This window comes from Chamaea fasciata, unplaced genomic scaffold, assembly GCF_029207755.1.
Source record: "Chamaea fasciata isolate MVZ Bird 193981 ecotype frontalis unplaced genomic scaffold, bChaFas1.0.hap1 SCAF_22, whole genome shotgun sequence".
In the NCBI taxonomy this organism is placed as follows: Eukaryota; Metazoa; Chordata; class Aves; order Passeriformes; family Sylviidae; genus Chamaea; species Chamaea fasciata.
Window position 1 is genome coordinate 7,005,650 of NW_027094107.1, and position 26,976 is coordinate 7,032,625.

At 38.9% G+C, this 26,976-nt stretch overlaps 1 protein-coding gene across 3 annotated transcripts in view; it reads left to right on the forward strand.

The window, feature by feature from the left end:
• Window positions 1–252: 252 nt before the first annotated feature.
• Window positions 253–26,976, forward strand: part of MTMR1 (myotubularin related protein 1) — a 34,463-nt gene continuing 7,739 nt past the window's right edge. The window contains exons 1-15 of one of the 3 annotated variants that reach the window (XM_066202643.1): window positions 253–485; window positions 2,611–2,716; window positions 5,140–5,163; window positions 8,814–8,889; window positions 9,532–9,626; window positions 9,819–9,926; window positions 10,331–10,432; window positions 11,119–11,202; window positions 11,775–11,924; window positions 12,463–12,651; window positions 13,123–13,308; window positions 15,321–15,527; window positions 16,296–16,388; window positions 21,331–21,444; window positions 22,787–22,963. In XM_066202643.1, the coding sequence (XP_066058740.1) occupies window positions 352–485; window positions 2,611–2,716; window positions 5,140–5,163; window positions 8,814–8,889; window positions 9,532–9,626; window positions 9,819–9,926; window positions 10,331–10,432; window positions 11,119–11,202; window positions 11,775–11,924; window positions 12,463–12,651; window positions 13,123–13,308; window positions 15,321–15,527; window positions 16,296–16,388; window positions 21,331–21,444; window positions 22,787–22,963 (1,845 nt within the window). In that variant the 5' untranslated portion in view covers window positions 253–351. Of the gene's footprint in view, window positions 486–2,610; window positions 2,717–5,139; window positions 5,164–7,349; window positions 7,425–8,813; window positions 8,890–9,531; window positions 9,627–9,818; window positions 9,927–10,330; window positions 10,433–11,118; window positions 11,203–11,774; window positions 11,925–12,462; window positions 12,652–13,122; window positions 13,309–15,320; window positions 15,528–16,295; window positions 16,389–21,330; window positions 21,445–22,786; window positions 22,964–26,976 lie in introns of those variants that run through there. The other 2 variants (XM_066202644.1, XM_066202645.1) reach the window with 2 other exon arrangements.

The window sequence follows — 26,976 nt, forward strand, 5'->3', positions numbered from 1 at the left end:
GGCGTCGGCTCGGAGGGAGAGCAGCGACCATCATCCGTCTGCCGCGTATGTGCGGGGAGGGGAAAAAAAATAAAGATGTCCGTGCTGAACTCAATGCCTCCACCATCCCTTTTCGCGGCGTGGCGTGTCTGGGTGCCGGGCCCGCACTGGGCGGCGGGCGGGAGCGGCCCCGGCCCTCCCTCACTCCTTCCCTCCCTCCCTCCCTCAGCCGCCCGCCCACTCCGGCGGCGCGGAGGCCGCCGGGAAAGCGCGGCCGCCAGGTGACAGCCCTCGGCGCTGCCGGGGCACAGCGGCCGGGCCGGGAAAGCGCCGCGGAGAGGCGGCACTCCGCCCGCCATCCCGGCCGCAGCCATGGAGCGGGCGGCGGCGGCCGCAGGGCCGGCGGTGGAGGGCGGCGGCGTGAGCCGGAGAGCCGTGCGGGCGGGGGGCGGCGCGGCGGCGGCGGCGGCGGGGTCGCGGCAGCCCAGCACCGAGACGCTGGACAGGTGAGAGCGGGGCCGGCCGCGGGCGGCGGGAGAGGGGCCGCGCCCCGCGGGGCCGGGCGGGGCCGGCGGCGGGCGCCCCTGGGGCCGGGCCTGGCCGAGCGCGGGCTCCCGGCCTCGGGGCGGCCTCCCCGGACCCCTCCGGCCCGAGGAGCCGCGGCGTGAGGGCGGCTGCTGAGCGGCGGCGGGAACCGGCTGTTGTCAAAGTTTCCTCCTGCACCGGCGGCGCCGCCGCCTGCTCGGCCGGCGCTGAGGCGGCCGCGGGGCTTCGGCCGGGGCTTGGGGCAGCGTCCTGCCGACTTGGGCTGGGACCGGCCGCGGGGTTTGAGTCTCTTGCCGGTTGGTTTGGGGTGGGTTTTTTCCGTGCGCGTGTTTAATCTGCAGGGGTGCGACTGTCCCAGGCGCCGCTGTGCCCCCTCGGTGTGCGGTGTGTCCACGGGGTCTCACCAGAGCGATGCCAGGCTGCCCTGGGTGCCTTTCACCGTTCCTTCACTCGCAAGTTTCCAGCTGAAGGCGGGCTCCAGAACTGAGCTTAAAAATCCTTAAACAAGGAGCAGAAGTGAAAGGAACTCTCGCCCTGATGAAAACTAAATAAAAAAAGAACATCCAGAGTCAGTACTAGGTTCCGTTCTCTCTTTTTTTTCTGTTAGTGGAAACCTGGGGGGTTCACATCGTTCCAGTGAGTATGGAAATCAAATGTCCATTTTCTGTCACCGAAACATACACCTTTGCATTCCTTAGTAATGCACTTTCTTATCCTGATTTTCATCTGGCTCTACCCTTGGCCAGTTACGTGGCCATTTGTCATACAGTTGACTGGTTTGGCAGTACTTTGTACCAGGCCGGGCTGATGTGTGTGACTGCAGAGAGAGAATTCAAAGGCCATCAGTAGCGCTGTGTGCCCCGCTGGTGTGATCAGTGTTCTGTGCAACATCCCCCGCACTGCTCTCAGGGGATGGCTCTGCATTCATATTCCTTTTCCTGCTGCTGTTAGCTCTGTTGATGTAGTGATGCCTTGTGAAGATAAGCCGTAGAAAAATAAATCCTTTTCTTAATTAACAAGCGAGTGCTTATTTGAAAACAAACATAGGCAAGCCCTAAGGAGCTACACTGGAAATTAAAGAGATGTGAGAGAAGGAGAAATAAATGAGGTAAGAAAAGGATTACTGTAGGATTTAGGCTTTGGGCTCTTTTGCAAAACTTAAGTGAGGAGTTCTCTAGGTATATCTGGGTTCGAGTTCAGCACTAACCTGAGGCTTATCTTTGTTGTTCAGGCAGGACTATCAGATGTGTATTAGTTGCAAAACAACATTGTGAGATCTAGTCCTGTTTAGAATGTGCAGGTGGGGAGAAAGCTATTAAAATTTATCAGGAAAGTTTTGAAAGATCTTCTGTTTCAGGTATGACGTTGTCGCATGGATCTGTGCCTTATACCTAGCTCTAGTGGCAGAGTTAATGTAAGGAAAGAGTAATTCAGTAGTAATTGGCCATCTAAGGCTGTTACCCCACCCTCTTAATGTCTGAGCTGTGGTGAATCTGCTGGGTGCTGGGTATGTGTAAGTATATTCACTTCAATGTCATGGAGCATTCATTGAATCCAAAGCTAATTTATGAATTAACTTTAAAAAGATTCAATGCTACTCTTTAGAAACATGTGTTTTCAACATTTAATATAGAATATAACATTAGTATAGTTTAAATTTTTTAATACTAGGGTAAAGTAATTTAATTCTGAGAATTTACAGAATAATTAGCATATTAATAATTAACAGGACAGATTATTAAGGACAGCGTAAGGAGTTTCCTGTTACTTGGCCAAACTCATGCCATAGATGATTTAAGAGGAAAGCATGGGAATAGTGAAAATGACACTGGATAAGGAACAGAACATGTTTTAAGTTCCTAGGACCTTCACCTCATGACAGCTCTGTGTCTCTGACATGATCCAGTAAAATTCTTCCTAATTTGATCAATAAAATAGTTGCCTTCTGCCCACAAAGCAAACTTAAGTTTTATGATGTCAGTGGTCACTTACAGCATTGCTTTCTGGATCTGCTCAGTTGCTGTGCCGTTCAAAATACACATTTTGAGTTGCTGCTAAATAAATTTGAAATTTCTGGTTTTGCAGCCCGACTGGATCCCACGTGGAGTGGTGTAAACAGCTGATAGCTGCGACCATTTCCAGTCAGATTTCAGGGTCTGTCCCATCCGAGGGCGTGTCCAGAGACTACAGGGTAAGTGACTTGAGGAATGCATTGATTTGTTTTAAGATACCAGAGTGGAAGATGGGGAAGGTCCTTGCTGTCTTGATTAGCAGGTGGTAAGTACTTGAGTGATCACTGGTTCTGAACTAGAAACACCTAATTATGCATAGGAATCTTTTGACTTTGCTTCCTGTTTTCCTCCATATTTTGAGTAGTGCCGTTGAAGTCTAAGGAATAAAAATTAACAGAGAAGTGAAAGGAAATTTTAAAAGTCAATGTTTTGAATAAAAATCAAAAGTGAGTTGTCTTTTGATTACTGTATAAAATAATTGGTGAAGTAGATTGTCGTTACAGGTTGAAATGATTTCTAGTGTGTATTATTCAGAGTACAGAATTGAACTCCTCAGATTTCACAGAAAATAAATGAATGTCTTTGTTACTGTGCAGGGAACGTAACTGAGTATCATTTTTGCTGGGGTTTCTCCAGAGACACAGAAATTAACATCAAACAAGCAAACAAGTCACCTTTTTCATTCCCTCCCACCAGTATTTTTGTCACTAAGGTAGTGACTGCAGGGTCTGCTTTCCCTGAGTTCCACTGGCCTTTTGTGCCCCTGTTCTTTCACGCTCACTGCCTGTTCCCTTCATGCAGCCACAACGTGACAAAAGTTACCCACGTTTCAATTCCCTTTAAGAAGCCCAACCTGCTGCTGCCTAGATCCCTTTTTTCTTCCTAGAATTTTATTGTCTTCATAGAGAATGACCAGAGGAAGATCTTTAATCTCTTGTTTTAACTAGATTTTAATTCACTTGTGCTCTGTGATTACAAAACAGTGTATTTTAGATTGAGTGGCAGCAGATCAGATTCAGCCTGAGTCTGAGATGAGTCCACAAAATGTTTTTGGCTGTAGTGTATTTAAAAGTTCAACCTGAGCAGAGTTTCACACTGTTTGCACAATCAGCAGTTTGTGAAAAGTAGTTCTCCCATACTACAGCAGCTGAACTGCAAATGCTTGCTCCAGGTCAAGGCCAATATATTTGGTAAAACACTGTGGGGAAACCTTGCATTACTTCTGTTGATGTTGTATTTGCCAAGAATTTCATTATAATAAAATCCAAGTGTGTAAGCTTGATGTTCAGTGTACCTCTGAGAAGAATGCATTCCTCTGGAATGAAGAGCACTGTTTAATTTTGAATAACTTCCATCTCTATACCAAACTCATCTCAGATATTATTTAACAGGAATAAATCTTTCAAGGCGTAATTAAAATTCTACTTCATTCTCTGTCTCTGAGAAATGAAAGAAAAGGATTTAAGCCTGATGGTTTAAATTAAGAATTTGTGTGGATAAATTGTATTTGGCATCATTGCTTTGCTGTGATTTGAAATCCCATGTTTGTATATAACATGATAGAATTTTTTTATAGTTGCTTACTCAGTACCACTAGCAGGTTGGGTTTGTTCATTATTACTGTGGAATCCACACATGAAATGACAGTGCCCATATGATAGCTCAGTTTTCCTTTGAGACATCTTTCACTTTTGATGCACTTTCCTGGGTCTTCATTACCTTTGGTTACCTCCAGTTGCTGCATTTAGAGAGTATTCTACAGCTGAGAACCTTCAGGTCGGGTCAGATGTGTGTGTTTGCTTCTGGAGCTGCTCAGGCAGTTCTGTTAGTTTCTGCTGGATCTACCAAGAACTCACTTCTTCATTCTTTGTTTCATCCCTTTTTTATCGTTTAAATCAATATGTTTGCAAAACCAGGTGAATTGATCGATTCCAGTATCTAACTGAGTTACTCTTGTGTGACTTACCTCGCCAGGAGGAGGGAAGCAAAGGGGCAGGGAATGAAATGATCAGAGCTGGAGAGCACTGGGGGAGCTCTTGCTAAACCCTACAGCAGCGTGGTCTCGGTCTGAGCTGAGCTCTGCTCTGTGTGTCTTCTCTGACACATGCTCTGCCTGCAGAGTGTTCTTGAATCAGGGGCTCATATAAATGAAAATGGCTCAGATTGTAGCCGCTGGCTACAAACACCTTCAGAAACTGAGAAGAGTTGTCTTTTTCTGAAAGGTCCCATGCCTCTCCTTCATGGCTGTTAGTGCAGGCTTATTGTCTTCCACCTAGAAGGATTACCAGGCTCTTTCTTCTCTTTTAACAATGGCACAGTGTAGCAGGATAAAAGGGTGATTAGGAATGAATGTTTCCAAAGAGCTTGGAATTTGTTACATCACTAAAATGAAGTGGCAGAGATTTTTATTTTTTTTAGACCAAAACAGTTCTGTGAGTGAGAGTTATTAGCTCTGCATAGTTTTGTTTTGTCCTTTCACAATCCAGCTATAATTACAATGTTTGGGAGCAGAGTGCTTTCGAAAAATGTGGTGAAATAAGATATCTTTAACAAACCAAACCTGTGTGTTTCATTGGATAACATTTTATATTTTAACTAACAGGTGTACAGGAGGCCAGTTATACGGGTAAGATTACCTTTGGCTAGCAGTGAACAGCCTCCTACCTGTGTGTCTCTTGTGCTGTGTGAGATCTTGGTGTGTCTCTACCTCATTAATGGGTTTTATGGGCCAGTCAGACCATTTTGCTATGCAGTGCAACAGCTTCTTTGCCACAGAAATGCTTTACACACATTCCAATGTTTTCGTGAGCAGTAAAAGTCAACGTGTAAGAGAGCAATATTTTAAAATTATGTTACGAATGTGCAATACTAACTTCAGTTTTATGACATTAATTTTGATAAAATGGATGCTTGCAATTCAGGTTTACGTGCTTCAGACTGCAGAGTACTGTGTTAGCAGCTCTAACATGTCTATGCTAAAGAATACCAGTGGTAAAAGCATTATGTCTGTGTTTGTCCTATTTAAGTAAGTTCCAAATTCATGCTTGCCTTTGTACTTGTTTTAAATTGGTTGTTACCAAGCTGTAATAGGATTGAAAGTTAGGTTTGGAGTTAGGCACTAGTGCAATGACCTACATCTTTTTAATGATAATTTTGAGACTAGGCCTTGCCCATTGTTCATTGAAGATTATAAAGGGCATGCCTTGTTTTCTTGCCCCTCTCTCTTAGTAACATTTATGGAGTGAGAAATTATCTGGATAGTGTTCTGACATTGTTCATGAAATGTGTCCAACACTTTTATTCAAACAAAGACCTCTTGTTCAGTCTGAAATCAAGAGATGAAGTCTGAATGATTTCTTTTTCTCGTTTGTTGTTTACGTATTTAAAAATGATGTGTTTAGTCCAACCATACAAATCCACAAGTTGATCTTTTTTTTTTCCTTTGAATAGATAGTGCTTCAAGTAATTGGTCTGAGTTGAGTAACAAAAACTGGTTTTGTTCAGTTGTTCCCAGTTCTATGTAAAGGCTTTGATATTTGAATGGTCTGCTTTGCTTCTTTGTCTTTCATATATTTAAATTTTTTTGGTGTATTTCCTCATTGTCCTGCTGGTTTTCTTCCAGAGATCACAGTGTCTACTTTTCTTTGATTTCAGAAACAACATAATTGTGATCTGAAATATAAGTAATTTCTACAGAAGAGAATTCTACCCATACCTAAATGTCAGTACTCCTTTATTAGTTAGCAGTCCTTCAAGTCCTTTAACTTGAAAAGGTCTTTTAATTACTTGTAACTTTTTTAACTCACGTAGAGTTCAAATTATCTGGAGATACCTGAAGTCCTTCTTCTAAGCTGTCTCTTGAGGATTCTGTAATAATACTGTAAAAAGAAAAATCGGCTTCTAACAAACATTTGTAAATTTAGACTAAGGGTGATTTTACAGTCTGACCAAGTGAGAAGTTCTTTGCATTTGAACTGGGAGTAGCAGACTGTCATGAGCACAACTTCTCTCCAGTTGTTAAAGAAAGAAGAAGGAAGAACATTTTTGGCTGAATGTGTTAAAACAATTCCTTCAACTGACCCGATGACAATTGTGCTTCTCTCTGGTGTGCAAAAGGACCTTATGTTTATTAAAGGAATTTAATTAATGTTCAGGATTTGCTGCCAGTTGATGCAAAAATAAATTAATACGAGCATGTGAATTGTTTGCATATTTTGCACTGAGTAGTAATTTTAGATTGTGTAAAGTTACTGGCCAAGTTTCAGGCAACAATGTAGAAGTTGCTGGGAAGATATGTAAAACTGTAAGGTTGAGAGTTCAATTACATGTTCTACACAGCAAAGCTTTTTTTAAGTGTCTAGGTACTTCTATTTGATGTCGACCTGTTTTTTTCTGTGAAAGATTGCATGAGTTTTCCCGTAATGCTGCCATTGCAAGTTGAACTCAATTTCTTCTCTTGATAAGCATGTGGCATACTTGAAATTAATTTTCTTCATTGTAAGGTTATTTGTCTTAAAAAGACAGTACATACTTTTATGTTCTTATCTACCAGCACTGACTCTTTTGGGAAACAGGGAGTAAATTTTTCATTTTGTGTTGTGCCAAGTAACATTCAAAGGATGGTGCTAATAGCTCGGATTCCCTTCTGTGGAAAGTGGTGTGTGCCAGGAGCAGAAGATTTTGGAAAGCTAAACTGGAATTAAAGTATATACTGTCTTTTAAAGGAAGTTTTAAAAAGGGAAACAAAAAAAGATACGATTCTGTCCTTTCACCTGTTGTCTGCAATTTTTTTGCTGTTACTTCTCTCTTGTCCTACTGCTGCCTCATGCAAAGCAGGAGATTCAGGATGGACACAATGGCTATCATTCTGAAGCAGAACCTGATCAGGTGGCAAGTTTTACTCATCTTTCATTCATTAACTGTGTAGCAAGGTACTATAAATTAGTACTCATACAGTGCATACAAATCTTACTTTTCTCACACAAGAGAAGCCCTAGGAAGCATTTAGTGTGTAACTGGTTATGTGCCAGGCAGAGTTTTCACGTAGTCTAAAATGTAATATTGAACATAAAAGCCCCATCTAACAGAGCACATCCACCCTCAGTTTGTAAGCACTGGCTATTTCTCTGCACATTATTTTTTGTGATTGGGTGCTGAATGTCAAATTCCAGAAGTTTCCAAGGAAATCTGAAGCCAGAGATCAGCTGGAATATTTTTAGAAATTACTTACTAGTGAGAGCTTGGGGTAGTCTGTTTGGAAGCAGACAGATCCTACCAGTTATTTCTATGTGGGTCGGAGCTGCAACATAAGGGGAGGCTTGTTTGTTGTAACAAGTTTGCCCATTATATTTATTCAGGATGTTAAAAATTGAAACCTTAATATCTCATCATTTTGACCTGAGACAGATCACTTCCTTACGTGGTCCTTAACAGTCCCACAAACCATTTTATGCTTTATTGCCATCTTTAGTACATTGTAAATCTTAGCTGCCAACAAAGGACCCAAGGAATTCATCGTGTATCATTCAGCAATGAAGCCATTTACCTCAATGAAAATTTATTAAACTAACTCTTATTTTAAAAATGCTAATTGTTCTTCTATATTTTGTTATTACTTCGTTCCTAATCTGGCCATCTGGATCCAAAATTCCTATAGTGAACCTATTCCATGACCTGTGGCACTCCCAGTAAGGTATTGATCGAAATAAGAGCATTGTGGAGTGCTTCTTGCTATCAAAATCACAAAGTTATAATGTTAAATAAATAAAGTTTCTGCCATATAGTTCTCTCAGATGAAAATACTCAAATAAGCAGCAATAGAATTTTAAAAAAAGAGAGCTTTAAAATGTTCTCAAATACATAAAATACCCCAAATAATACCTGCATTCAGCAAAACACTAACATATTATTAATTAGTCATTTGGGCTGATCTTATTTTTCGTGTTTTTGTATGCTATATATAGCTAGCATGTGAAACTAATTGTTGCTTAAATGCTTTGTTACTAATATGTGACTAACATGTATGTCTGTTTTATTTATAATACTAAATTTTGTGTTTAGTTGCTTTTTTGTTGTTTTTTTTTTTTTGTTTGTTTGTTTGTTTTTTGGGTTTTTTTGTTTTTTTACTGTGGTACTATTTAGTACAGTTGTGTGACTTTAAAAAAGACACACTTCTTGTGTTCCAGTAATCTGGTAGTAAAAGCACTTTGCATCAAAATATATCGATGTGGTGCAGATGGAGAGTGAGATTTACTCATGGTTTTGGATTTTTGCCAGGCACTGCGGGATGGAAACAAACTGGCACAGATGGAAGAGGCTCCACTTTTTCCTGGAGAATCAATCAAAGTTATTGGTAAGTGTACTACTGAGTGCTGCACTGAATACTATTAAATTGCTAGTTTATTTAAAAACAGAATATTATTTCCTTTTGTTATTTAGTTTAATGCCACTTGAAATCAGCTGATTAGATGTGGATTTCTTTTCTTTGTCTTTTAAATCCAAGTGTAGGAAGGAGAAATCAGATCCACAGTATGACTTGCTCTATGTTGATAATTTTTCATTTCCTAAGGATTTTTTTTATTCCATAGAGGTGTATGTATTGTATTTCTGCTTGGGGGTGCCAAGGAAATATCACAGATTCAAAATTCTTATAGCAAAAAACATGAAGTTATGGTAAACTTACATTCCAGTTCTTAGTGGGATTCATTTCACTTTGGCGTGTGACAGCAAGCTCTGTGTTAGCAGTGCAGCACTTGGCTAGGAAAGAATACCAGCAAATAAAAGGGAAAACAAAGATATGGGGATAGAACTGAAATACTTGGAGATTGGGTGGAGCAGTAATTGCCCCTTTGGATGCTCTGTCTGTGGGGTGAGTGTCACAATCCTATGGAGCTGCCAAAATCCTTGTGGGTTTCAAATGAAAATGGGTTGTTAGGGAACAAATGTCTGTAACAGTAAAACAAAGCTTTGTTTTTTAAATTGTTCTGTTTTCCAGCTAAGGATGTTATGTACATCTGTCCATTTATGGGAGCCGTCAGTGGTACGCTCACGGTGACGGACTTCAGGATGTTTATCAAAAGTGTTGAGAGGGTAAGACTTCACTCTCTATCTGCCTGTTGTTTCAGGTAGGAATGTTGCTGAAATAGATTTCAGAAAGTGACAAATTCAATGAAGTGTGATGTTTCACAGCAGTCTACTAAACAGGAATTACTGTTGGCTCTAATATTAATTTGTGTTTCTTCTAATGTAATAAAATCCATTTGTTTTATATACAAATTTCAGGATCCGCCTTTTGTTGTTGATGTTCCCCTTGGAGTTATAAGTAGAGTTGAAAAAATTGGAGTACAGAGCCATGGAGACAATTCATGTGGTATAGAAATAGTTTGCAAGGTAAGGCATGGTAGAGATTTACTAATATTAAAGTATTTTCATGTCATTTTTCTGTAAGAAGAATCTGCCAGCCCATGTGCTGTTTCTCTGTCTGATCAGTTCCCTGTATTTGAGTTGTACTTCATTTATTTCAATTCCTCTATGATACTTGCAGTCCCAAACACTTCTGCCTTTTGTCTGAGGAGTGAATTCAAAGGAAAACTGGTGGTTTTTATATCAAGCATCTCTAATGGCAGTCCTGGTTATCTCATATGAATGCTTACAGAACTCTGTTCTCGTGGGGGTTAGATTGTATCAGTGACTTAGTCTTCTATATATGCCTTCATTCAATCAAATGTCTTATAACTGCTTTTTCTTTTTTTATAAATTCATCATGGAGTAAAACTGTAACTTATTTTTGACAGGATATGAGAAATTTGCGGCTGGCCTACAAACAGGAAGAGCAGAACAGGCTGGAGATCTTTGAAAACCTTGTCACACGTGCATTTCCTGTTTCTAATGGGCTGGTGAGTCTGAAGATGGAGAGGAGGCTGTCACTGGCTCTTCTGTTTAGGGAGAGTGTAGGGGAGGAAATACGAGGGCTGCACAACAAACTTTGAAGTGTTGATTCATAAAATCTGTTGCAGAGCAGGCAGGCCGCTCTGACCCTGTGTGCTTTTTGCATTAATTCATCAAACACTGCTGTGTCCTGCTGTTGGTGAAGTTCATTTATACATAACCCTTGAGATCTAGGTTTGCCTAATGTTGCTGATTAAAAATATGTATTGACTCATATCCTGCAGTAGATAACTCAATCTAGAAGTTCTGTCTAATACAACAAGTAGGTACAATCAGTCTTGTTATTAGTTAGCTGCAGAATTCTATTTCATTTGCTTGTGTGGGTGAGGAACTGCTTGGGAGGTAGGAAACCATTTCCTCATCTTGGCATTGCCATTGATGTGTTGTGTCATCAGAGGCAAATAACTTCAGTTTTCTGTTTCTTATCTTGGTTTTGTTAACTTCAACCTCATACTTAATGGAAAGAACTATCTTATTTCGAGCTCAGTGTTTTCCAGTCTTGACTGAAGGTGTTTTGTCTGCTATTCAGGAGTTTTAGAAGTGTTAAATTTGAAATACTGGAGTGTTGACTGTTTTGGAGTTATACAAACAACCTGTCAGGCAGTAATTTATGATTTTGTTTTGTTGCTTTTAGCCTCTTTTTGCATTCAGCTATAAAGAAAAGTTTGCTGTTAATGGCTGGAAAGTGTATGATCCAATGGCAGAATATAAGAGGCAGGTAAGTTTTAGAGTGCTTGGTATATTTTTTTTTCTCTGTCTCCCCCAGAGCCATTTAAACAAGGAAAAAATGTTACAGAAAACTCATCATTTTCAGTTCTTGCTACGTAGACTGTCTACATCTCATGTTTAGATAATAAAATGCAGGTGGCCTGAATTTGAGTGCATTGAGCACCTGCTAAAGTTGGTGGAGATACAGGTGCTGAGTACTTGAGCAAATCGGTCTAACTTAACATGGTTCTGAAATCCACATCTTTCAAGTGCTGTTTCTACAAAACACATGCTTTATAAAAAATTGGATTTGAATAAGCATCACTAAACAGAAGAGTAACTGTAGTTGGTAATTTTAAATCTACATTTTCCACATGATTATCTTCCTTATCAGTTTAGTAGGAAAGACTTCCTCTGGTTTATGATTCAGTAGGAAGGCCTAAGTTTATAGCTTATTTTAAAAACAATGTGGGCATAACTTTTTCTTTAACAGTATGCAGCACATAACATTTTTCATTACCTCAAACTCAGTTATGTGAAGGTCTAACCTGAAAAATGCAAAATTGTTTTGTTTTCATACAGGGCTTGCCCAATGAGAGTTGGAAAATATCCAAAATTAACAGCACCTATGAGCTCTGTGATACATATCCTGCTGTTCTTGTTGTGCCAACCAGTGTAAAGGATGATGACCTCTCCAAAGTGGCAGCATTTAGAGCAAAAGGGAGAGTTCCTGTAAGTGAAATTTGTACAAGAGGATATAAGTGTTTTAGAAGTTTGTAGCTTTTAAGAAGTTGTTCGTGTTCTTTTAGGCTTTGTTTTTTAAATAACAGTGGGATGGTTTCCTTCCTGAGATGTGGTGGGGGACAAAGAAAGAATTAGACTCAATGGGTTTAGAACTGAAGGGAGCAACTCAAGTGTGAGTTTAATTGCACAATTATTGTGCTATGTAATAGTTTTTGGTTTGGATTAGAACTTCTAGGCCACAATGATATCTGATGCTCTGGCAGGTATTAGCTTGTGTTCTGATTTGGAGGAGGATGTGTCCTTGCCATAGTGCTTTGCTAGAGAACAGACAAGGTAGCATTAAAACTTCTTTAAATGTATTAGATTGTGTTGGCTTTCATGCTTAGCAAGGTAATGGACAGGTCCATAGTCTTCCACATGGAAGCAGGTTTAATTCTTCCATTCCATAGGCAACGTGATTGTCTAGTTGTTCTCTGGCCTGCTGCTTTTATAGCAGTGTAGCAAATCAAGTTTTCTCTTCTTCCAGGTGTTATCCTGGATCCATCCTGAGAGTCAAGCCACAATCACACGATGCAGCCAGCCATCAGTTGGCCCTAATGATAAACGTTGCAAGGAAGATGAAAAATATTTGCAGACAATTATGGATGCCAATGCTCAGTCACATAAACTTATCATCTTTGATGCCAGGCAGAACAGTGTTGCAGACACAAACAAGGTAGGTTTGTATCACAACTGGCAGTAGTTCATCAGGGTGAAGCTTGAGCCAGGTATCAGGATGTGGAGAACCTGATGTTGAAAAGAAACAAGAAAGGGTCCCTAAAGAATGCACAGGAAGGAAGGTAAGTTGCTTGTAGCAGTTTGGAAAGGCTGGCAGGAATCAAAGACAGCATGAAGATATAGCTGAGAAATGATGCAGTAAAGCTCACAGAAGACCAAAGGTTTCATTAATAAAAAGGGGAAGGTATATGGATGTATTATCAAATGTAGCCTGTTGCAATTAGAATTTCTGTCACCTAAAAAAACCCTCTAGGTATTTTTCGAAAAACAAAGGCCAAAAAAATGTTTTTATTAGCACTAAAATAATCCCTTCTCTCAGAAAATGCTGAAACTTGAGTAGAATAACTCTCTTATACTGAAGTCCTATACATGTTCTTCTCATTGTCTGCTTTTACCTTTTGAATGACAGGCTAAAGGTGGAGGATATGAAAGTGAAAGTGCCTACCCAAATGCAGAGCTGGTCTTCCTGGAGATTCACAACATACATGTCATGAGAGAATCCCTGAGGAAACTGAAGGAAATTGTTTATCCTACCATTGATGAGACTCGGTGGCTGTCAAACGTGGACTCCACACACTGGCTGGAATATATAAGGGTAAAATGCTTTTGATGTGAAAAATCCATTACTTTTTTAAACCATGGTGTCTTTTTAACTTGCACTTCTGAAAATATTGCTAAAATAATGTTGAGGCTCAAGCGTGTTGCTTTAATCAGAATAACCTTGTGACAAAGTCTGGTTTTTAAGTGGTCACTTAGAATGCAGCATTTTAAACATTCCACAGTAACTGAGTATTTCTAGTTTTGTGTACTGGCAGACAGTGAGTTAATTCCTGATAACACAGTATCATATTTACTGCTGTGTTTTATTTTCTTGGGAAGGAATGTTTGTGGGCAGTTCAGGGTTATCCCTCTTGCTTAGAAGAATGCACTGGGAACTTCAGATTATACTTGAGCCACTGCCAAAAGGACTTGACTGTGAATTCCTCAGTCTTTCTCATCCTTCCCTCCTTCAGTGCAGTGTTACAGCTCTTGTGGTGGGCACCTACATTTTCATGAGCTGTTTGTAGCCAGTGATTCATCAGGTTATCATCTGCCCTATTATTTAACATAATATTAAATCACCACCACACTCGGTTTTACAGTCAGTTTCACTAACCTTTGAAGTTATTTTAGAGTTGATTATTTCATTGCCACATTCAACCCCCTGTTTATGAATAATATGGATGGAGTGTAATTTGTTTTATTAGCAGCTGGTTCAAATGTCATTCATGCAAAACATGTTTGGGATCATTCATTAGTTTGACTCTGTTCAGCAGTGCCTGCTGACAACTGCAGCAGAGCCAGTAGAGGGAGCAAACACGAAATTAAAAGTCAAATTTAATGATATTTTGGGAGCAGTTTGATTTTCTTGTTCTCTTGAATTTTGAACTATTTGAAACAGCTTAGGGAATTTAAGTACCTGGAAACCTGTTCTTATGAGGCTGGCCTTTTACAGTCATCTGTTTTGTGCCTGTCGTCACCTTTGATTCTGCTGGTTCCTGGAAACTCACCTTCCAACCCCTGGCACCCACAGTGCTTCAGAGATGGTCTGGGAGTGTCTGTGTAGGCACCAGTAACTTTCTGTGTGTGAAAACAGTAGTAACAACATGAGTAGAGGCACTTGGTGCTTATTGTACACCCAGAGTATTTTCTCTCTGAGGGTAGAACTTGTATTGTTAACTGTTTTTTTCAATTCTCACTTTGTAAATCAATCCAAAGCCAGCTATTTGTTAGGAGCCCTAACTGAAATACTGTGATGGTTACCAGGTTTTGAAAAACCTGTAAAGAATAATAAATTTGTAGAGGAAGCTGTTTTTTAAAGTCTGTTGCCAGAAGTGGAATAAAGTGCTTCGCACACTCCACAAATACTTGCTGAATTAATAGTAAATGTGTTTTCTGTCTCCCATTCTCTGCTCATTTCCTGTACCTGTTCTGTTGTTTATTTCCAGCTGTTTTCCTTCAGAGGCATCTGTGTTCTCTTTAAAGCAAGCCATTGCATACCTCTGCGTTAAATAGATCAGTTTTCTGCTTTTATTGAAGACCAAACTGTTTTAATATTAATGCAGTAGAGCTTTCTAACTGAAATAATTGACAATTAACTAGTTCAGACCACAAACTCCGTCCTCTCATAGACACTTTTATATTGTTTCTTGATATTTCCCCTCTGGCATCTTTCAGTTCTACCATAAAAGATATGCTCAATGAAAGATGGAATCAATGGAAACTGTCTCTAAAACATAGATCTTGAAATAGGTTTGAACACTGGTCTTGTGCACAGGTTCTCCAGCTGGCTTATCTACTTCCCAGAAGATATTTTTGCATGCCTAGGAAGAGAAAAGTGCAAATATTTTGCAAAATACCTCTAGAAATATGTATACCACTGTTTGGAAATCTCTAATTTAAAGCATTGTCATCAGGATGATTATATAATTAATCTTATTAAATTTTAAATTATAATGACTTAAAAATTATTATAATGACTTGAAATTTTAAAACGGAATGACTTAAAGAGTGTAAAATCTTAACTTTTTTAATATTAATACGCTTGTTTCTTCCTTTTTATTTAAGATGCTTCTTGCTGGAGCAGTAAGAATTGCAGATAAAATTGAATCTGGTAAAACCTCTGTAGTGGTGCACTGCAGTGATGGCTGGGATAGAACTGCACAGCTCACTGCCCTGGCCATGCTGATGCTGGACAGCTACTACAGAACCATCAAGGGCTTTGAAGTTCTTGTAGAGAAGGAATGGATAAGTTTTGGACATCGATTTGCAATGGTAAGCTGGAAAATTCAGTGTGCAGTTTGGTCATCTTCAGGGATTTTATTTTGAACAGCGGGGTTTTTTCACAGTACTCTGCTGCATTTTAGTGGTTGTCTCTGGTGTCCTTTTAGTGGTCTGAGAGTGTCAGAGATCTGTGACCTGTTCATCTTGAACAGCAAACCTCTATGTGATGTATAATACAAAGTAAATAAAAATTCTTTGAATGCAGTGGTGAGAAAAAGTCATGTGGCTTTTTTATGAAAATGAGGGATTTTAACTTATGTTATGGAGCTTATGAATGGAGAACCAAGGAAAACAATGAAGGTTTCTAAAGTGTAAACTGGCTGGAGTTACTACTCTGATTTAAGGTTCAAGTGTTTATTTAACACATAGGCTAGTGGGAATTAGAATAAATTGTTATGACATTCTGTGGGCTCTGACTCTTAAGATGATTTAGTAGAAGTGGCATGTAGTTATGACAGGTGGATATGTTTTCAGCTCAGTCCTAATAAACTCCTGCCAGTTTCACCCACTGGTAGAAGTCAGTGGCTGTGCAGTAGAAGATGGAGAAACTACAGGTAGAGCTTTGCAGCTCTGCTCCACACCAGGCATATCCATAAGTGAATATTTTTTTACTGGCTGAAAAATGCAGGTTAACATTAGGGAAGGCTTGCTTGTCTTGTTCACTGTGCTGGAACATATTTAAGAGATCCTGAGCAGTGCTGGGATGTGCTGCAGACAGAAATGCAGACAGGCTGAAATGCAGTGTGCTTTGACTTGCAGCGAGTGGGACACGGAGACGACGATCACGCTGATGCTGACAGATCTCCCATTTTCCTGCAGTTCATTGACTGTGTTTGGCAAATGACAAGGCAGGTAAGGTGCTGAAGAGTGGATTTCTATGAGGTATCGGTCCTTGGAAACATAATTTGTATAAGAGAACACATTCCTGTACAGAGTTAGTAGCATGTTTACCTGAAGCTGATTGCTGTGTGGCTGCACTGTGTACAAAAAGGGAAATTTCTGTTCAAGGTGAGATACAAGGAGCTAGAATAGAGATTTTGTCTTGAAACCAAAATACCAGCAATTTTTTTTTCTGTTTAAAACAAGCTTACAAAGGGTTTGCTGTTTACATAAATAAGAGTTGTTGATGAAATAATAATCATAAATTATTATTGCGTCTTCACTGGTGGAGTAAATGTTCATATGAATTGTAATTTCCTTAAGAAACAGCAAAAATCTGGGCTGATTGTGAACTGAGGGTAGTAGAGAGTTCTTTCATATGTGTCTCAAATGTGAACATTTTCATCTTTATGTGTGCAGGACACATTTATACCACACAAGCCTGTTCTCTGATAAGTCTTCTCACTTCCATCACTTCTCTTACCTCTAGGTCAGGGGAGATCTCTGAAGTTAGTGATTCTTAAGATACCAAAATATTCAGCTTCTCTTTTTTGTTCTGAAATGATAAATTATCAAATGGATTTTGTCTTCATTTTCCTTATTTGTGCCTCCATGAGCAAAAACTTAAGCTTTTTTTTGTGCTTTTATACTGCCATTCTTTAATGGGGTTACTGAAATAGGTTGTCCACATACAGGGTTTATTTCCAAGTGGTTTAGAAGTTCATAGTGCTTGACTCCTTTGGTTTTTACCTTCCCCTCTATCTCTTCTTTTTTCTTCTTCCCTGTTTTTTTTTTTACCTCCTTGAAGCCTAACATGGATCTGTGCTTATATGGTAGAAGCTGTTCTACTGAAGTCTCTATAGTATGTGATTTGTTTTGAATGGAGGAGGGTGACAGTCTGGTTCCATATGATCCTAGCACTCCCAGATCTCTTACCTCAGTCTTCTTGTTCTGAACAGAACTTAGATCATAGTTTCCAAAACTTGTATTTGAAACGGTCATCTTTGGTGCTTTATGAAAGTTCCCTGCTGTTATACTGGGCCCTTGTCCAGGGGGTCTTGTAGACTTTCTCTTTCTGTGCCTCTGTATTTCAGCATCAATGTGCTGTTTAGTATGGCTGGAGAAAATAAATGAAAAATTCAGTCCCTCTTTCAGAGGAAAGCTAATAACAATAGCAAAGAGGAGCACTTCTAAACACCTGGTAGGAACAAAAGTCCTCTGGGGAGATCCTTAATTGAGAGCAGCCTCTTCTGGTTTTGTGATCTCCCTTGCTGCCTCCTATTTCTTGCTATAAACAGTTTAGTTCCCTCTGGTTTAAAAAACAGAAAGGGATGGGGGCAGAGGGGAATCCATGAAACATTTTGCCAATAGCACATCTGTTCAAAACCTGGATCCAGAAATTGTTCTGAAATTCACGAACAGCAGTGACATTGAAAAATCATTACTGTTGCACAGGGAAAAAAAAGTAGAAAAAGTTATTCTTGAGCAGTTCTTGCCCACTTATTTTAATTTTTCAGTTGACTTGAACACTTAAAGAACAGATGTGAAGGCTGTGATTACCTTGACACAGACCTTTGAAAAACAGGATTTTATCATTGTGTAGATTGTTTGCTCATAAAACAGTGATAGTTTTGTGCTTTAGAATTCATGGTAAACATATGTGAAATGTTCCAAAGCTCAAGTAAGTGTTAATGACTGCAGGAGGGTGTAAGGGCTCTGGTTTGGGCATGGGCTAAAATCAAGCAAATAGGGTCTTTTGGGGGTCTAAGAGTTACATTCTTAAAACAGTGAGAGTATCTCTAACTTCCCACTGAGATACATATTTCCAGATAACTTCAAACAACGCCATTTAGCCTTATATTTTCCCTTGGGTTTCTGGTCTTCATGACACACAAATATAATAACAGAGAACTTGAGAGAAGTACACTGACATCAGATTTTAATTAAAAACCATATGGTGAAGTGATCTCCCTCCTCTGTTAGTAAATTCTGGTGATACTGAGTAGCAGATGTCAAGCTGGAAAGGCCACATGTGAGCTGATGAAATACTGATGCCTGGTTAAAAATGAAACAGAACTGTAAAATTTGCATGTAGCACTGCAGTTTAACTTCCTACCTTTCAGGCACAGAACTCTCCCAGGAGGAAGGTCTGTTTAAAGTCAACACAAAGTTTCATCCTGTTTGTTACTGGGTGTCAGCTGTTGCTGGAGGTGCATTTTTCACTGGATTCAGCAGTGCACTGTTCCTCTGTCTTGTGTTCAATTAACCGTTATTGTCCATTGCACAGTTGTTCTGCCAAGTGTTTCAATGTTAAATGTTGCTGTAGTACAGGACGAGTTCAGTGATTAAAAAGCAAGTGTATTTTGCATGTCTCTGAATCAAATGCCACTTGTCATCATCAGACTTTAAACAAGAGAATTTCTTTTTTTTAAATGCCAATTTACAAAAAAACCACAACAACTCCAGCAGCAACAAGTGGGAGATTTTAAATGACCCGTGTGTTTTCTCATAATTAGTGGATTTGAGAAGAAGTAAATTTCCATTTGGGGAATTTTTCCACCTGAATCTTCAAGCAGACACTAATAGGCTTGGAACTACAGGGGAAGGCATTTTTAGGTCAGTGATTTTTCAGCTGCAGTAATAGAAGCTCTACAGTCTTGATACATCAGCTCCAACAGTACAACTCTTGTATCCAAAGACTGGGTTTCAATAAAGTGCTATCACTTATTAATAAACTAATTGGAGTGCAAGCACTGATGTATGGAATTTTGAATATGCTTCACTGGGTTGGAATAGTGGCCACGTCGGCATCCTTGTGATTAGGATGGACCTGTCACAACACAGAACCCTGATGTGACAAGGCTCATTAAATGCTTTCAGTTAAAGAGAGTCCCTTTAGGAGACACTTTTGTCTTCGAAGTTTTTTTTCCAAATATCATTTTGATGCTTTGCAAATTATTTTTGCTCTCCGTATCTGATTGCTGCTTCGAGCTGGACACAACAGGCTGAGATCTGAGAGCCAGTGAATTTTCTCCTGACTTGCTTCAGCACACCTGTTTGTCAAGTTCTGTTCATACTTCCTCAAAGTAATAGCTGTGTTTTTGACATCATTGTTTTGTAATTATGTTTTGGCATGATTTCCTAGAGAGAAGGAAGTTCAAAAGTAGTAACTTCTGAACGTGACTGAAAAAGAGATTTTGATAACATTAATTTCCTCTGTGCTTTATGAAAACAAATGGTGAGGTGGTTGAAAACAACCCACGATTTGCAAGAGAAGCCTCAGTGTGAGCACACTGTGCTGGTGAACAGTGCACAGTCTATAGCAGTCATAAGAATGCTCCCATTCATTTTCTGTGCCACGATGCTGATAACCTCCTTACTCAGAATTTTAAGTCAAAAGGTGGTGGGTATTAGCTTGAGAAGTCTTGGGAAGAGAATGTTCTTACAATGCTTGTCTTAGATCAGTCTTCTTTTTTTTAATAGAACATTGTTTAAAACTTAGATCTTTCTGGCTTTAATACAAGCACACCCATTGTGTGTATTCAGCTCTTTACTTTCAACATGAATAAACATTTCCCCTTCATAAATCACAGCTGACACTAAAGGGGAATTTCTGGATCAGCTAGTTCACCCACAGTCCCGATTGCTGTTACTCCTCCTAACTCTAGGACTCATCTTTATTTTCAGTAGTTCTTGAGCCACTCACTGAGGTATTCAGTGTTCTTCAGTGGCACAGAACGGAAACCAGTCTTCTTCTTTCTGCACATCTGAAATACTGACTGAAGATTTCTCTGTATAGCAGGAAATTCTGCCTTATGAATCTAAAACTTTGCCTTTTAGACTTCTTTAGAATCTGTACTCTTTTAGAGGGAATGCACAAATTTGTTTTGTTTGTCCTGAGCATGATTCTCTTATTCCATGCTCTTTATTGTTGAGAGAAATGCTACCTCTTAAGTTTTCCTTAAGTCTTCTTAATTGTTTATTCTTCTAAATGTCTGTCATTCCATGTCTGTATTTGCTGCCCTTGTCATACTGGACACAAAGTTATTTTAGCACATCAAGCAGTTTCCATGTGCAGTCTTACCGTAACATTTGATGGTAGAAGGACTTTTTCCACCTAAATGGGCAGCAGCCCATTAAAATTTGCAGTTTGCAGTAATTTCTTCCTTTATGATTTTTTGGATCATTACAGGTTAGGAGAATCATTTTCAGATTTCTGACTGTTTGTTTTAGAATGTATCAGGTAACCACTGCTTGTGAATAAAATACCTAATGGTGCTCAGGGGAATTAAGAGTTCTTTCATTTCAGATGTAAAGGATTTACTTCCCCATTGAGAAGAGGAGGGATTAAAGGCTTATTGTATGTAGCTGATGGTAAACTCGGGGTGAAATGGAGAAAACTTACTTGAGTAGAAAGTGAAAGAAAAGTTTTAAATAAATGTTAAGCACAATGTATGTGTAGTAGTCTTTATTATTCAATTCATTGCATGTTGAAATAGGAAGTAAAACTTTTAAATGCCATTATCTTATTTTCCCCCCCCCCAAAAAAAATGTTTTCTTGTTCTGTAATAAGAGATATAAGGTATATGTTTAAGAGGGTTTGGGGTAGAGCAGAATACTGATAGAGCTTCTTAAAATGGATTACTTTGTATCACCAGTTTCATATCAGCTAATGTTTATATTCTGGTATACTTGGATAATGAATGTAAAGTATAGCTCCAAGAAGTATTCGTAAAGAAGAACATAGATGAAATGAATTATTGAAGTGGGAGTTACTGAAATAGCTGAGTTTTCCTGAAAATAATCCCTAAATAGGAAAAAAAAAATCTTACCTGAATTATTTGGTTACTACTTATGTCTGACTTTCTTCCTTTCCACACTGCTTAAAGTAATTTTACCTTTTCTTTAATATCAGTTTCCTGCAGCCTTTGAATTCAATGAGTTATTTTTGATCACCATTCTGGATCACCTTTATAGTTGTCTCTTTGGGACTTTCTTATGCAACTGTGAAAAGGAGAGATTAAAAGAGGTAAATAACCAGTATAATGTGCATTCTTGGTTTTCTGATTTTATATAAAAAATGCTTAACTGACCTAAGAATGTCTGAGCTGTGTTTTTAAATACATTTGTCACATAATCTTAAAAAACAATGCAGGCATTAAATTTCATGGTGTGGGAAATACATACTGAATGCCCTGCTGTTCAGTGAGGTGGCACTTAGGTTTCTTTAGTTAGTTGGGGAGGTTGAGGATTTTAGTAAGTCCTCTTGCAGGTGTTTTTAGCCAATATACAAAACTTTAAATAATAGTAATTATTAAATTATATTAGCATTTCTTTCACTATTTCTAAAGGAGCTCTATGAGTTGGAAGGTTGTTATAGGACATAACTGGATGGAACTTGTAGTTGAGAACTTCAGAAATGAAAATTATCCAAGTGAATGAAGTTAAAATTTGTGAATATTCCAAGTACACTTTTGCCTACTTGTGGCTTTGTTGTTTTGACTCTCTCATTTTTCCAAGCAAGTTACAATTCCTTGTTATATTTAGTTCTTTTTTTTTTTTTTTTTTTTTTTGGTTTGTCTCTACTGCTTCTGTAGGGGAAAAGTTGCATGTAAATACCACAAGATGGAGCTGAATAACATGTTCTCAGCAAATGCAGGGTTTCCAGGCAGCTTTCTTTCATAAATAGTCAGATGCAATTCTCAATAAAGAAATGCAATTTAAGACACAGTAGAAACACATGCTTTACAGCACTGAAGGAGTTTAAATTTGCAAGATGGATCTGATGTAAGTTCAGATTTCCAGTCTTTGATCTAACCATTATTATGCTGAATAAATTTAGAATAATACAACTTTCAGAAGTGCAAATAAAGGTACAAGTAATCAGTTAAAAGCATAATATCAATTATTTATTAGGAGCAAATAGTAGGAGTGGAAAAATTGAATAATTATTATTCACAGACACTGGTTTGGGTCTTCCAAACTATATCTCTTCACTGGTATTCTTGTTAAAGCCAATCTTTAGTTGGTGAGTGTGTAACCATGTATTTAAGTAGCTGTATATTTTAGTGCAAATTAAGAGCAGTACAGGTTGCTTTTGCTCAACTAGACTTTAGTGTCTCTGAAAATAATACATCTAAATCTCCTTCCTCTATTAGCCTTGGACCAAAATAAGTGTTCAGATGTTTTGCTAAAGTTTTAAGGCTGTTTAATGATCAGCTACTGGAAGTGTTCTCAGACTGCATGTAATTTTCTAGTAGATAAGGTAAAATTCTGACAGAATTACTGATATGTAGATAGTAACATCGTATTTGAAAATTGTGCCATCCACATCATTAATTTTTTTTTAACTTTTTTTTTTTTTCAATCAGGAGGTGAGCACAAAGACTGTATCTCTGTGGTCCTACATAAACAGCCAGTTAGAGGAATTCACCAATCCCTTCTATGTGAACTATGAAAACCACGTCCTGTATCCTGTTGCCAGCCTGAACCATTTGGAGCTGTGGGTGAATTACTACATCAGGTGGAACCCCAGGATGAGGCCTCAGGTATGAGCTCTCACATGGCTTCAGTGGTTTACTGAAGGCCACAGAGATGAAGAGAAATTATGATTTTTCCTCGTGTCCAATGCAGCATTTAATACAGAAGTGCTCATCTGTTGCACACATTTCAGCTGACAGGGAAAAAGGTGTTTGTCATGAGGATGATGCAGGGTGAGGTCAAACCTGGAAAAAGGATGTTCTCATTAAAGTCACCCACAGACTACTTACACTATCACTGTATTGGCTTGTAAAGATTAACAGTCTTCTTTTATCAGAAGATTACTTTCATAATACTTATATAATACTTGGTAACATTTTTAATACTTTTATTGCCTTAACCTTCTAGTTTTTGTGTACCTTCGTTTTTAATCATGCTTTGCCCTTTCCCCAGCACTGACATAAAATACACCAGCAGCTTCTGAAAGAACTGGTCTATACCAACTCATTTTGCAGGTTCTCCAAACTAAGCATCCTATGGATGCATCTTTTCAATTGGCTTTTAGAGTTCTTAGCTGGCATGCTAAAGATTAAACACTCTCCATACATGCTCTTTGATTCATCCAGTATTTGTTCTTAGAAGTAATGTCTGCTCTTCAGATAAATCTCTAAACCTCATCAGACAAATGCTCCATATGCTCTCATGCTTAGAAGTCTGAAGAGAGAACATTCAGATTGTGTCACAACCATAATATATCTTTGTGTGCTACACCATCTCTTTATTAAGGTAACATTGCAAGGTACCCCCAAGCATATTATGATAAATTACCTGTATTAAGTGATTGCTCCAAAGCTGCTTTCATCTTCTAGCAGTTAGAATGAGCTGTGAGTTTCAGGTTTATTAGACATCCACAAGTCAGAGGCTGTTGTAAAAGATGCTGTTGCAAGGTAAGTTAAAGGACACTCCACTGGTAGAAGTCCAGGTATCTGAGAAATACCTTTTAAGGTGCTGGAAAAGTCTGGATTGTTTGTTTTTCTCACTGAGATGTGAACGGTGAGGCTGAAGGGAACGAAATGTGATGGTCCTGGTAACTGCCTTAACTTTCCTGCCACCTGCTTTTCTTGAGGTACTTAAAAAACTGGTTCAAATTTTTAGTTCTACCACGTAAGTTCTGTCTTGATACATCATCCCTTTCCTCTTATCTCTGGCCTGAATTTATGTGATATTTATGACCAACATTTGGGAGTGTTTCACATCTAATTGCATAAATTAGCAGCAGAAATCACAATTTCTTGTTGCAGGATTGCATTTACCAGTGTAATTATGAAAGCACAAACTCATACAAGCAAGTAAATAAACAGCTTCTGCAACCACAATATGCAAAATTTGCTTTCCTCTGTGTTTGCATTGTCTGGTGTCACACCCTGTTAACCAATTCAGTAACATTCAGATGCATTCAGTGACAAAAAAATAAAAAGACAATGACCCTTGTGACACCCAGCAGGTCTACACTTATCTTCAGTGAAAAAAATTCTTAATCAGTGGATTTATTAAAATAATGGGCATCCCTGCCTACTGATAAAAGGTGATTTTGTTGAATACCTTTTAAAGTGTTCTCTTGATTCTCAACTAAATATAAGAGAAAATTAAATATTTAACATGAACAAGGTCTCTGATGATTAGTTCAAGGCAACCCTGTGCTGTTTTATCAGTTGCAAAAACATCTTTAGACAACTAAAACATGTTTATTGTTTTTGAGGAGCTCACCAAAAAGGAGAAAAAGCCCAAGAGGTGAATTTAAGGCAAGATGAATAATAGCACTTTGAATATAATCAGAATGGATCTTTGATACCTGTTTTCAACCAACTTGGTGTTATGGGAGATAAATCTCACAGGAGCAGGTTTTGGTTCAAGGCAATACTTTAGGTTTTCTCATCTCTGCTTGATTAGTGAGTTTGATTTTTAAATGGACTGAGAGGGAAGTATCATTGCACTTCATTGCCTTTTCTGTTGGAAATGTGCACGTATGACCCGTAATTTTTTTAAATTTGAAAATTACTGAATGCTAAGTTGATATTAATTCGGTTTTGTATTATTGTTCTTTGTCTTCAAATCTCTGTGTCTCACCCTTTTCTGATGTGGTAGGGTCTGAGCATATTCTTCATTCCTCTAGGACATAAAGAGTTTAACATTATTCTTATGTTCTGTAAAGATTGCTTAGAATGATATAACTTGAGTTCTAAGCTTTGTGGAAGCCTGAGATGGTGGTTTTGATCATGTTTATTTGCATCAAGAGCCCTGTTTATTTTGTGGTGCAGTAGATCTTGTGCGCTTGAGGACACACAGCCTCTTTCCATAGGGTTCAAAGCTCAGGAGTCTCAGAAGTGAACACTGTGGAAAATTCTAGGTTTAATGTGGACACCTCCAGTTGCTAAATTGTGCTTTCAGCAAGGTCATTCGAATCCTTAAGTGAAATAAAATGTTCTTTGGTTTGAGTTTGGAGGCGTTACATCATTATTGACTTCTTGTCCCAAGAAAATTACATAGATTTCAGTTCTGTCTTATTTGAGTTCATTGACTGAGAAGACCTTTTTTAGATCTGCCCTTTCTTTGAGCTGCAGAAATGTACATTTGAATCTCTTCCATTCTCTCATGCAGAGGTGTGGGGTCTGTGGGTCTTACAGATGACCCTGCTAGTCTGGAATACATTAGATAATATGATGCTTTTGAATTTTTCCAGTTGATGGATATTTTTCCCTTTTCTTTGTAGTCATTTCATCCTCTTCTTGATGCTGGTTTGAGGAGTTTTGGCTGCCAGATGTCATTAGGTATCTCCTTGGGCATTGCTGGAAGATGGGGAGAACACAACAATGATATTCTTGAATATGATCTCTGCAGGGGTAGAACTTTTGAACTCACATATCCCCATCATTCATATATGCAGAGCAGGAGTAAAAAAGTTCCAGTCCTTTAAGTCAAGCTGTGAGAGGCAAGGAAAAGAATGCATTTTAGTCACCAAATTTTACACAGTCCATTAGGATATGTTTAGTTCTTCTTATGCTTTCTTGAAAATTATGTTTTAACCCTTGGAGGACAGAGCTTAGTTTAATTTTGGTTTTATGTGGAGTTTTTTTCTTTTTCTATGCTGGTAATTTTTCTTCAAGCTGTGTTCTGTAAATTTGGCCACAGTCTCACGTTAATGCCATAGAAATCCCTGCAATTTTTCGAATTCATTCTTCTCTTCTTGTGTGTGGACTGTCATCCAGAGTAAAAGGCTAGCACCATGTATCACCTAGAAATACAAATCAGCTGCTCTAATGGGATCATCTGCTAAAGGCAATCACAAAACTCCTGCGGAAGAGCCAGGGAATTTCTGTTGGCTGGTTAGCAGCTCACTTAAAGATGTGAAAGGGAAATGTAGGAGTAAGTAAAGCTGTTTGTTCAGTATATAGAGAAATGACTGTAAAGCATATAAATAGCTTACAATTGCTGCTTTTATTTGATGCTCTTGCAGAAGGATTTGATGTGTTGAACAGTTGAGCAATCAGATGTTAGCTGAGCTTCAGTGTCAATAAACACAAAATATTGTATAGCAAAAACAACAAATAAGATCCTGAGTGTCACTGGGAAAATTGCTGACAATAAACTGGAAAACATAATTACTGAAATGCTTTATCCTGCATGTAACAGGATAATGTGGAACTTACTGCATGTAACTTACTGCCTGGCACAGGGATTTATCCCTGCCTTCAGTCACGCCGCCTGCTGTGTTCTCCTCTGAGCAAGCTGACTTTGGGATATTTTGGAATGTCCACACATTTGATTTATCACCATTTTGTGGCAGGACAGAGCTATCATAAGGCTCTGGAGCTGCTTGGCATTGCTGCTCCTGAATTTTCCCCTTTTTGAATGGAAGAGTGAGGCAGGAGATGCCAGGAGAAGGAATTGCCTTGTGGGTTAGACAGCTGAGTGTTCCCTCCGCAAAGCAGATTTCATCCCTGCAATTGGCAAAGGGTTTCTTGTTAAATGAGGCAGGTTTTGGCCAGGACCTGGTAGTTTCTCTCTAGTTGGGTGTCAGGTC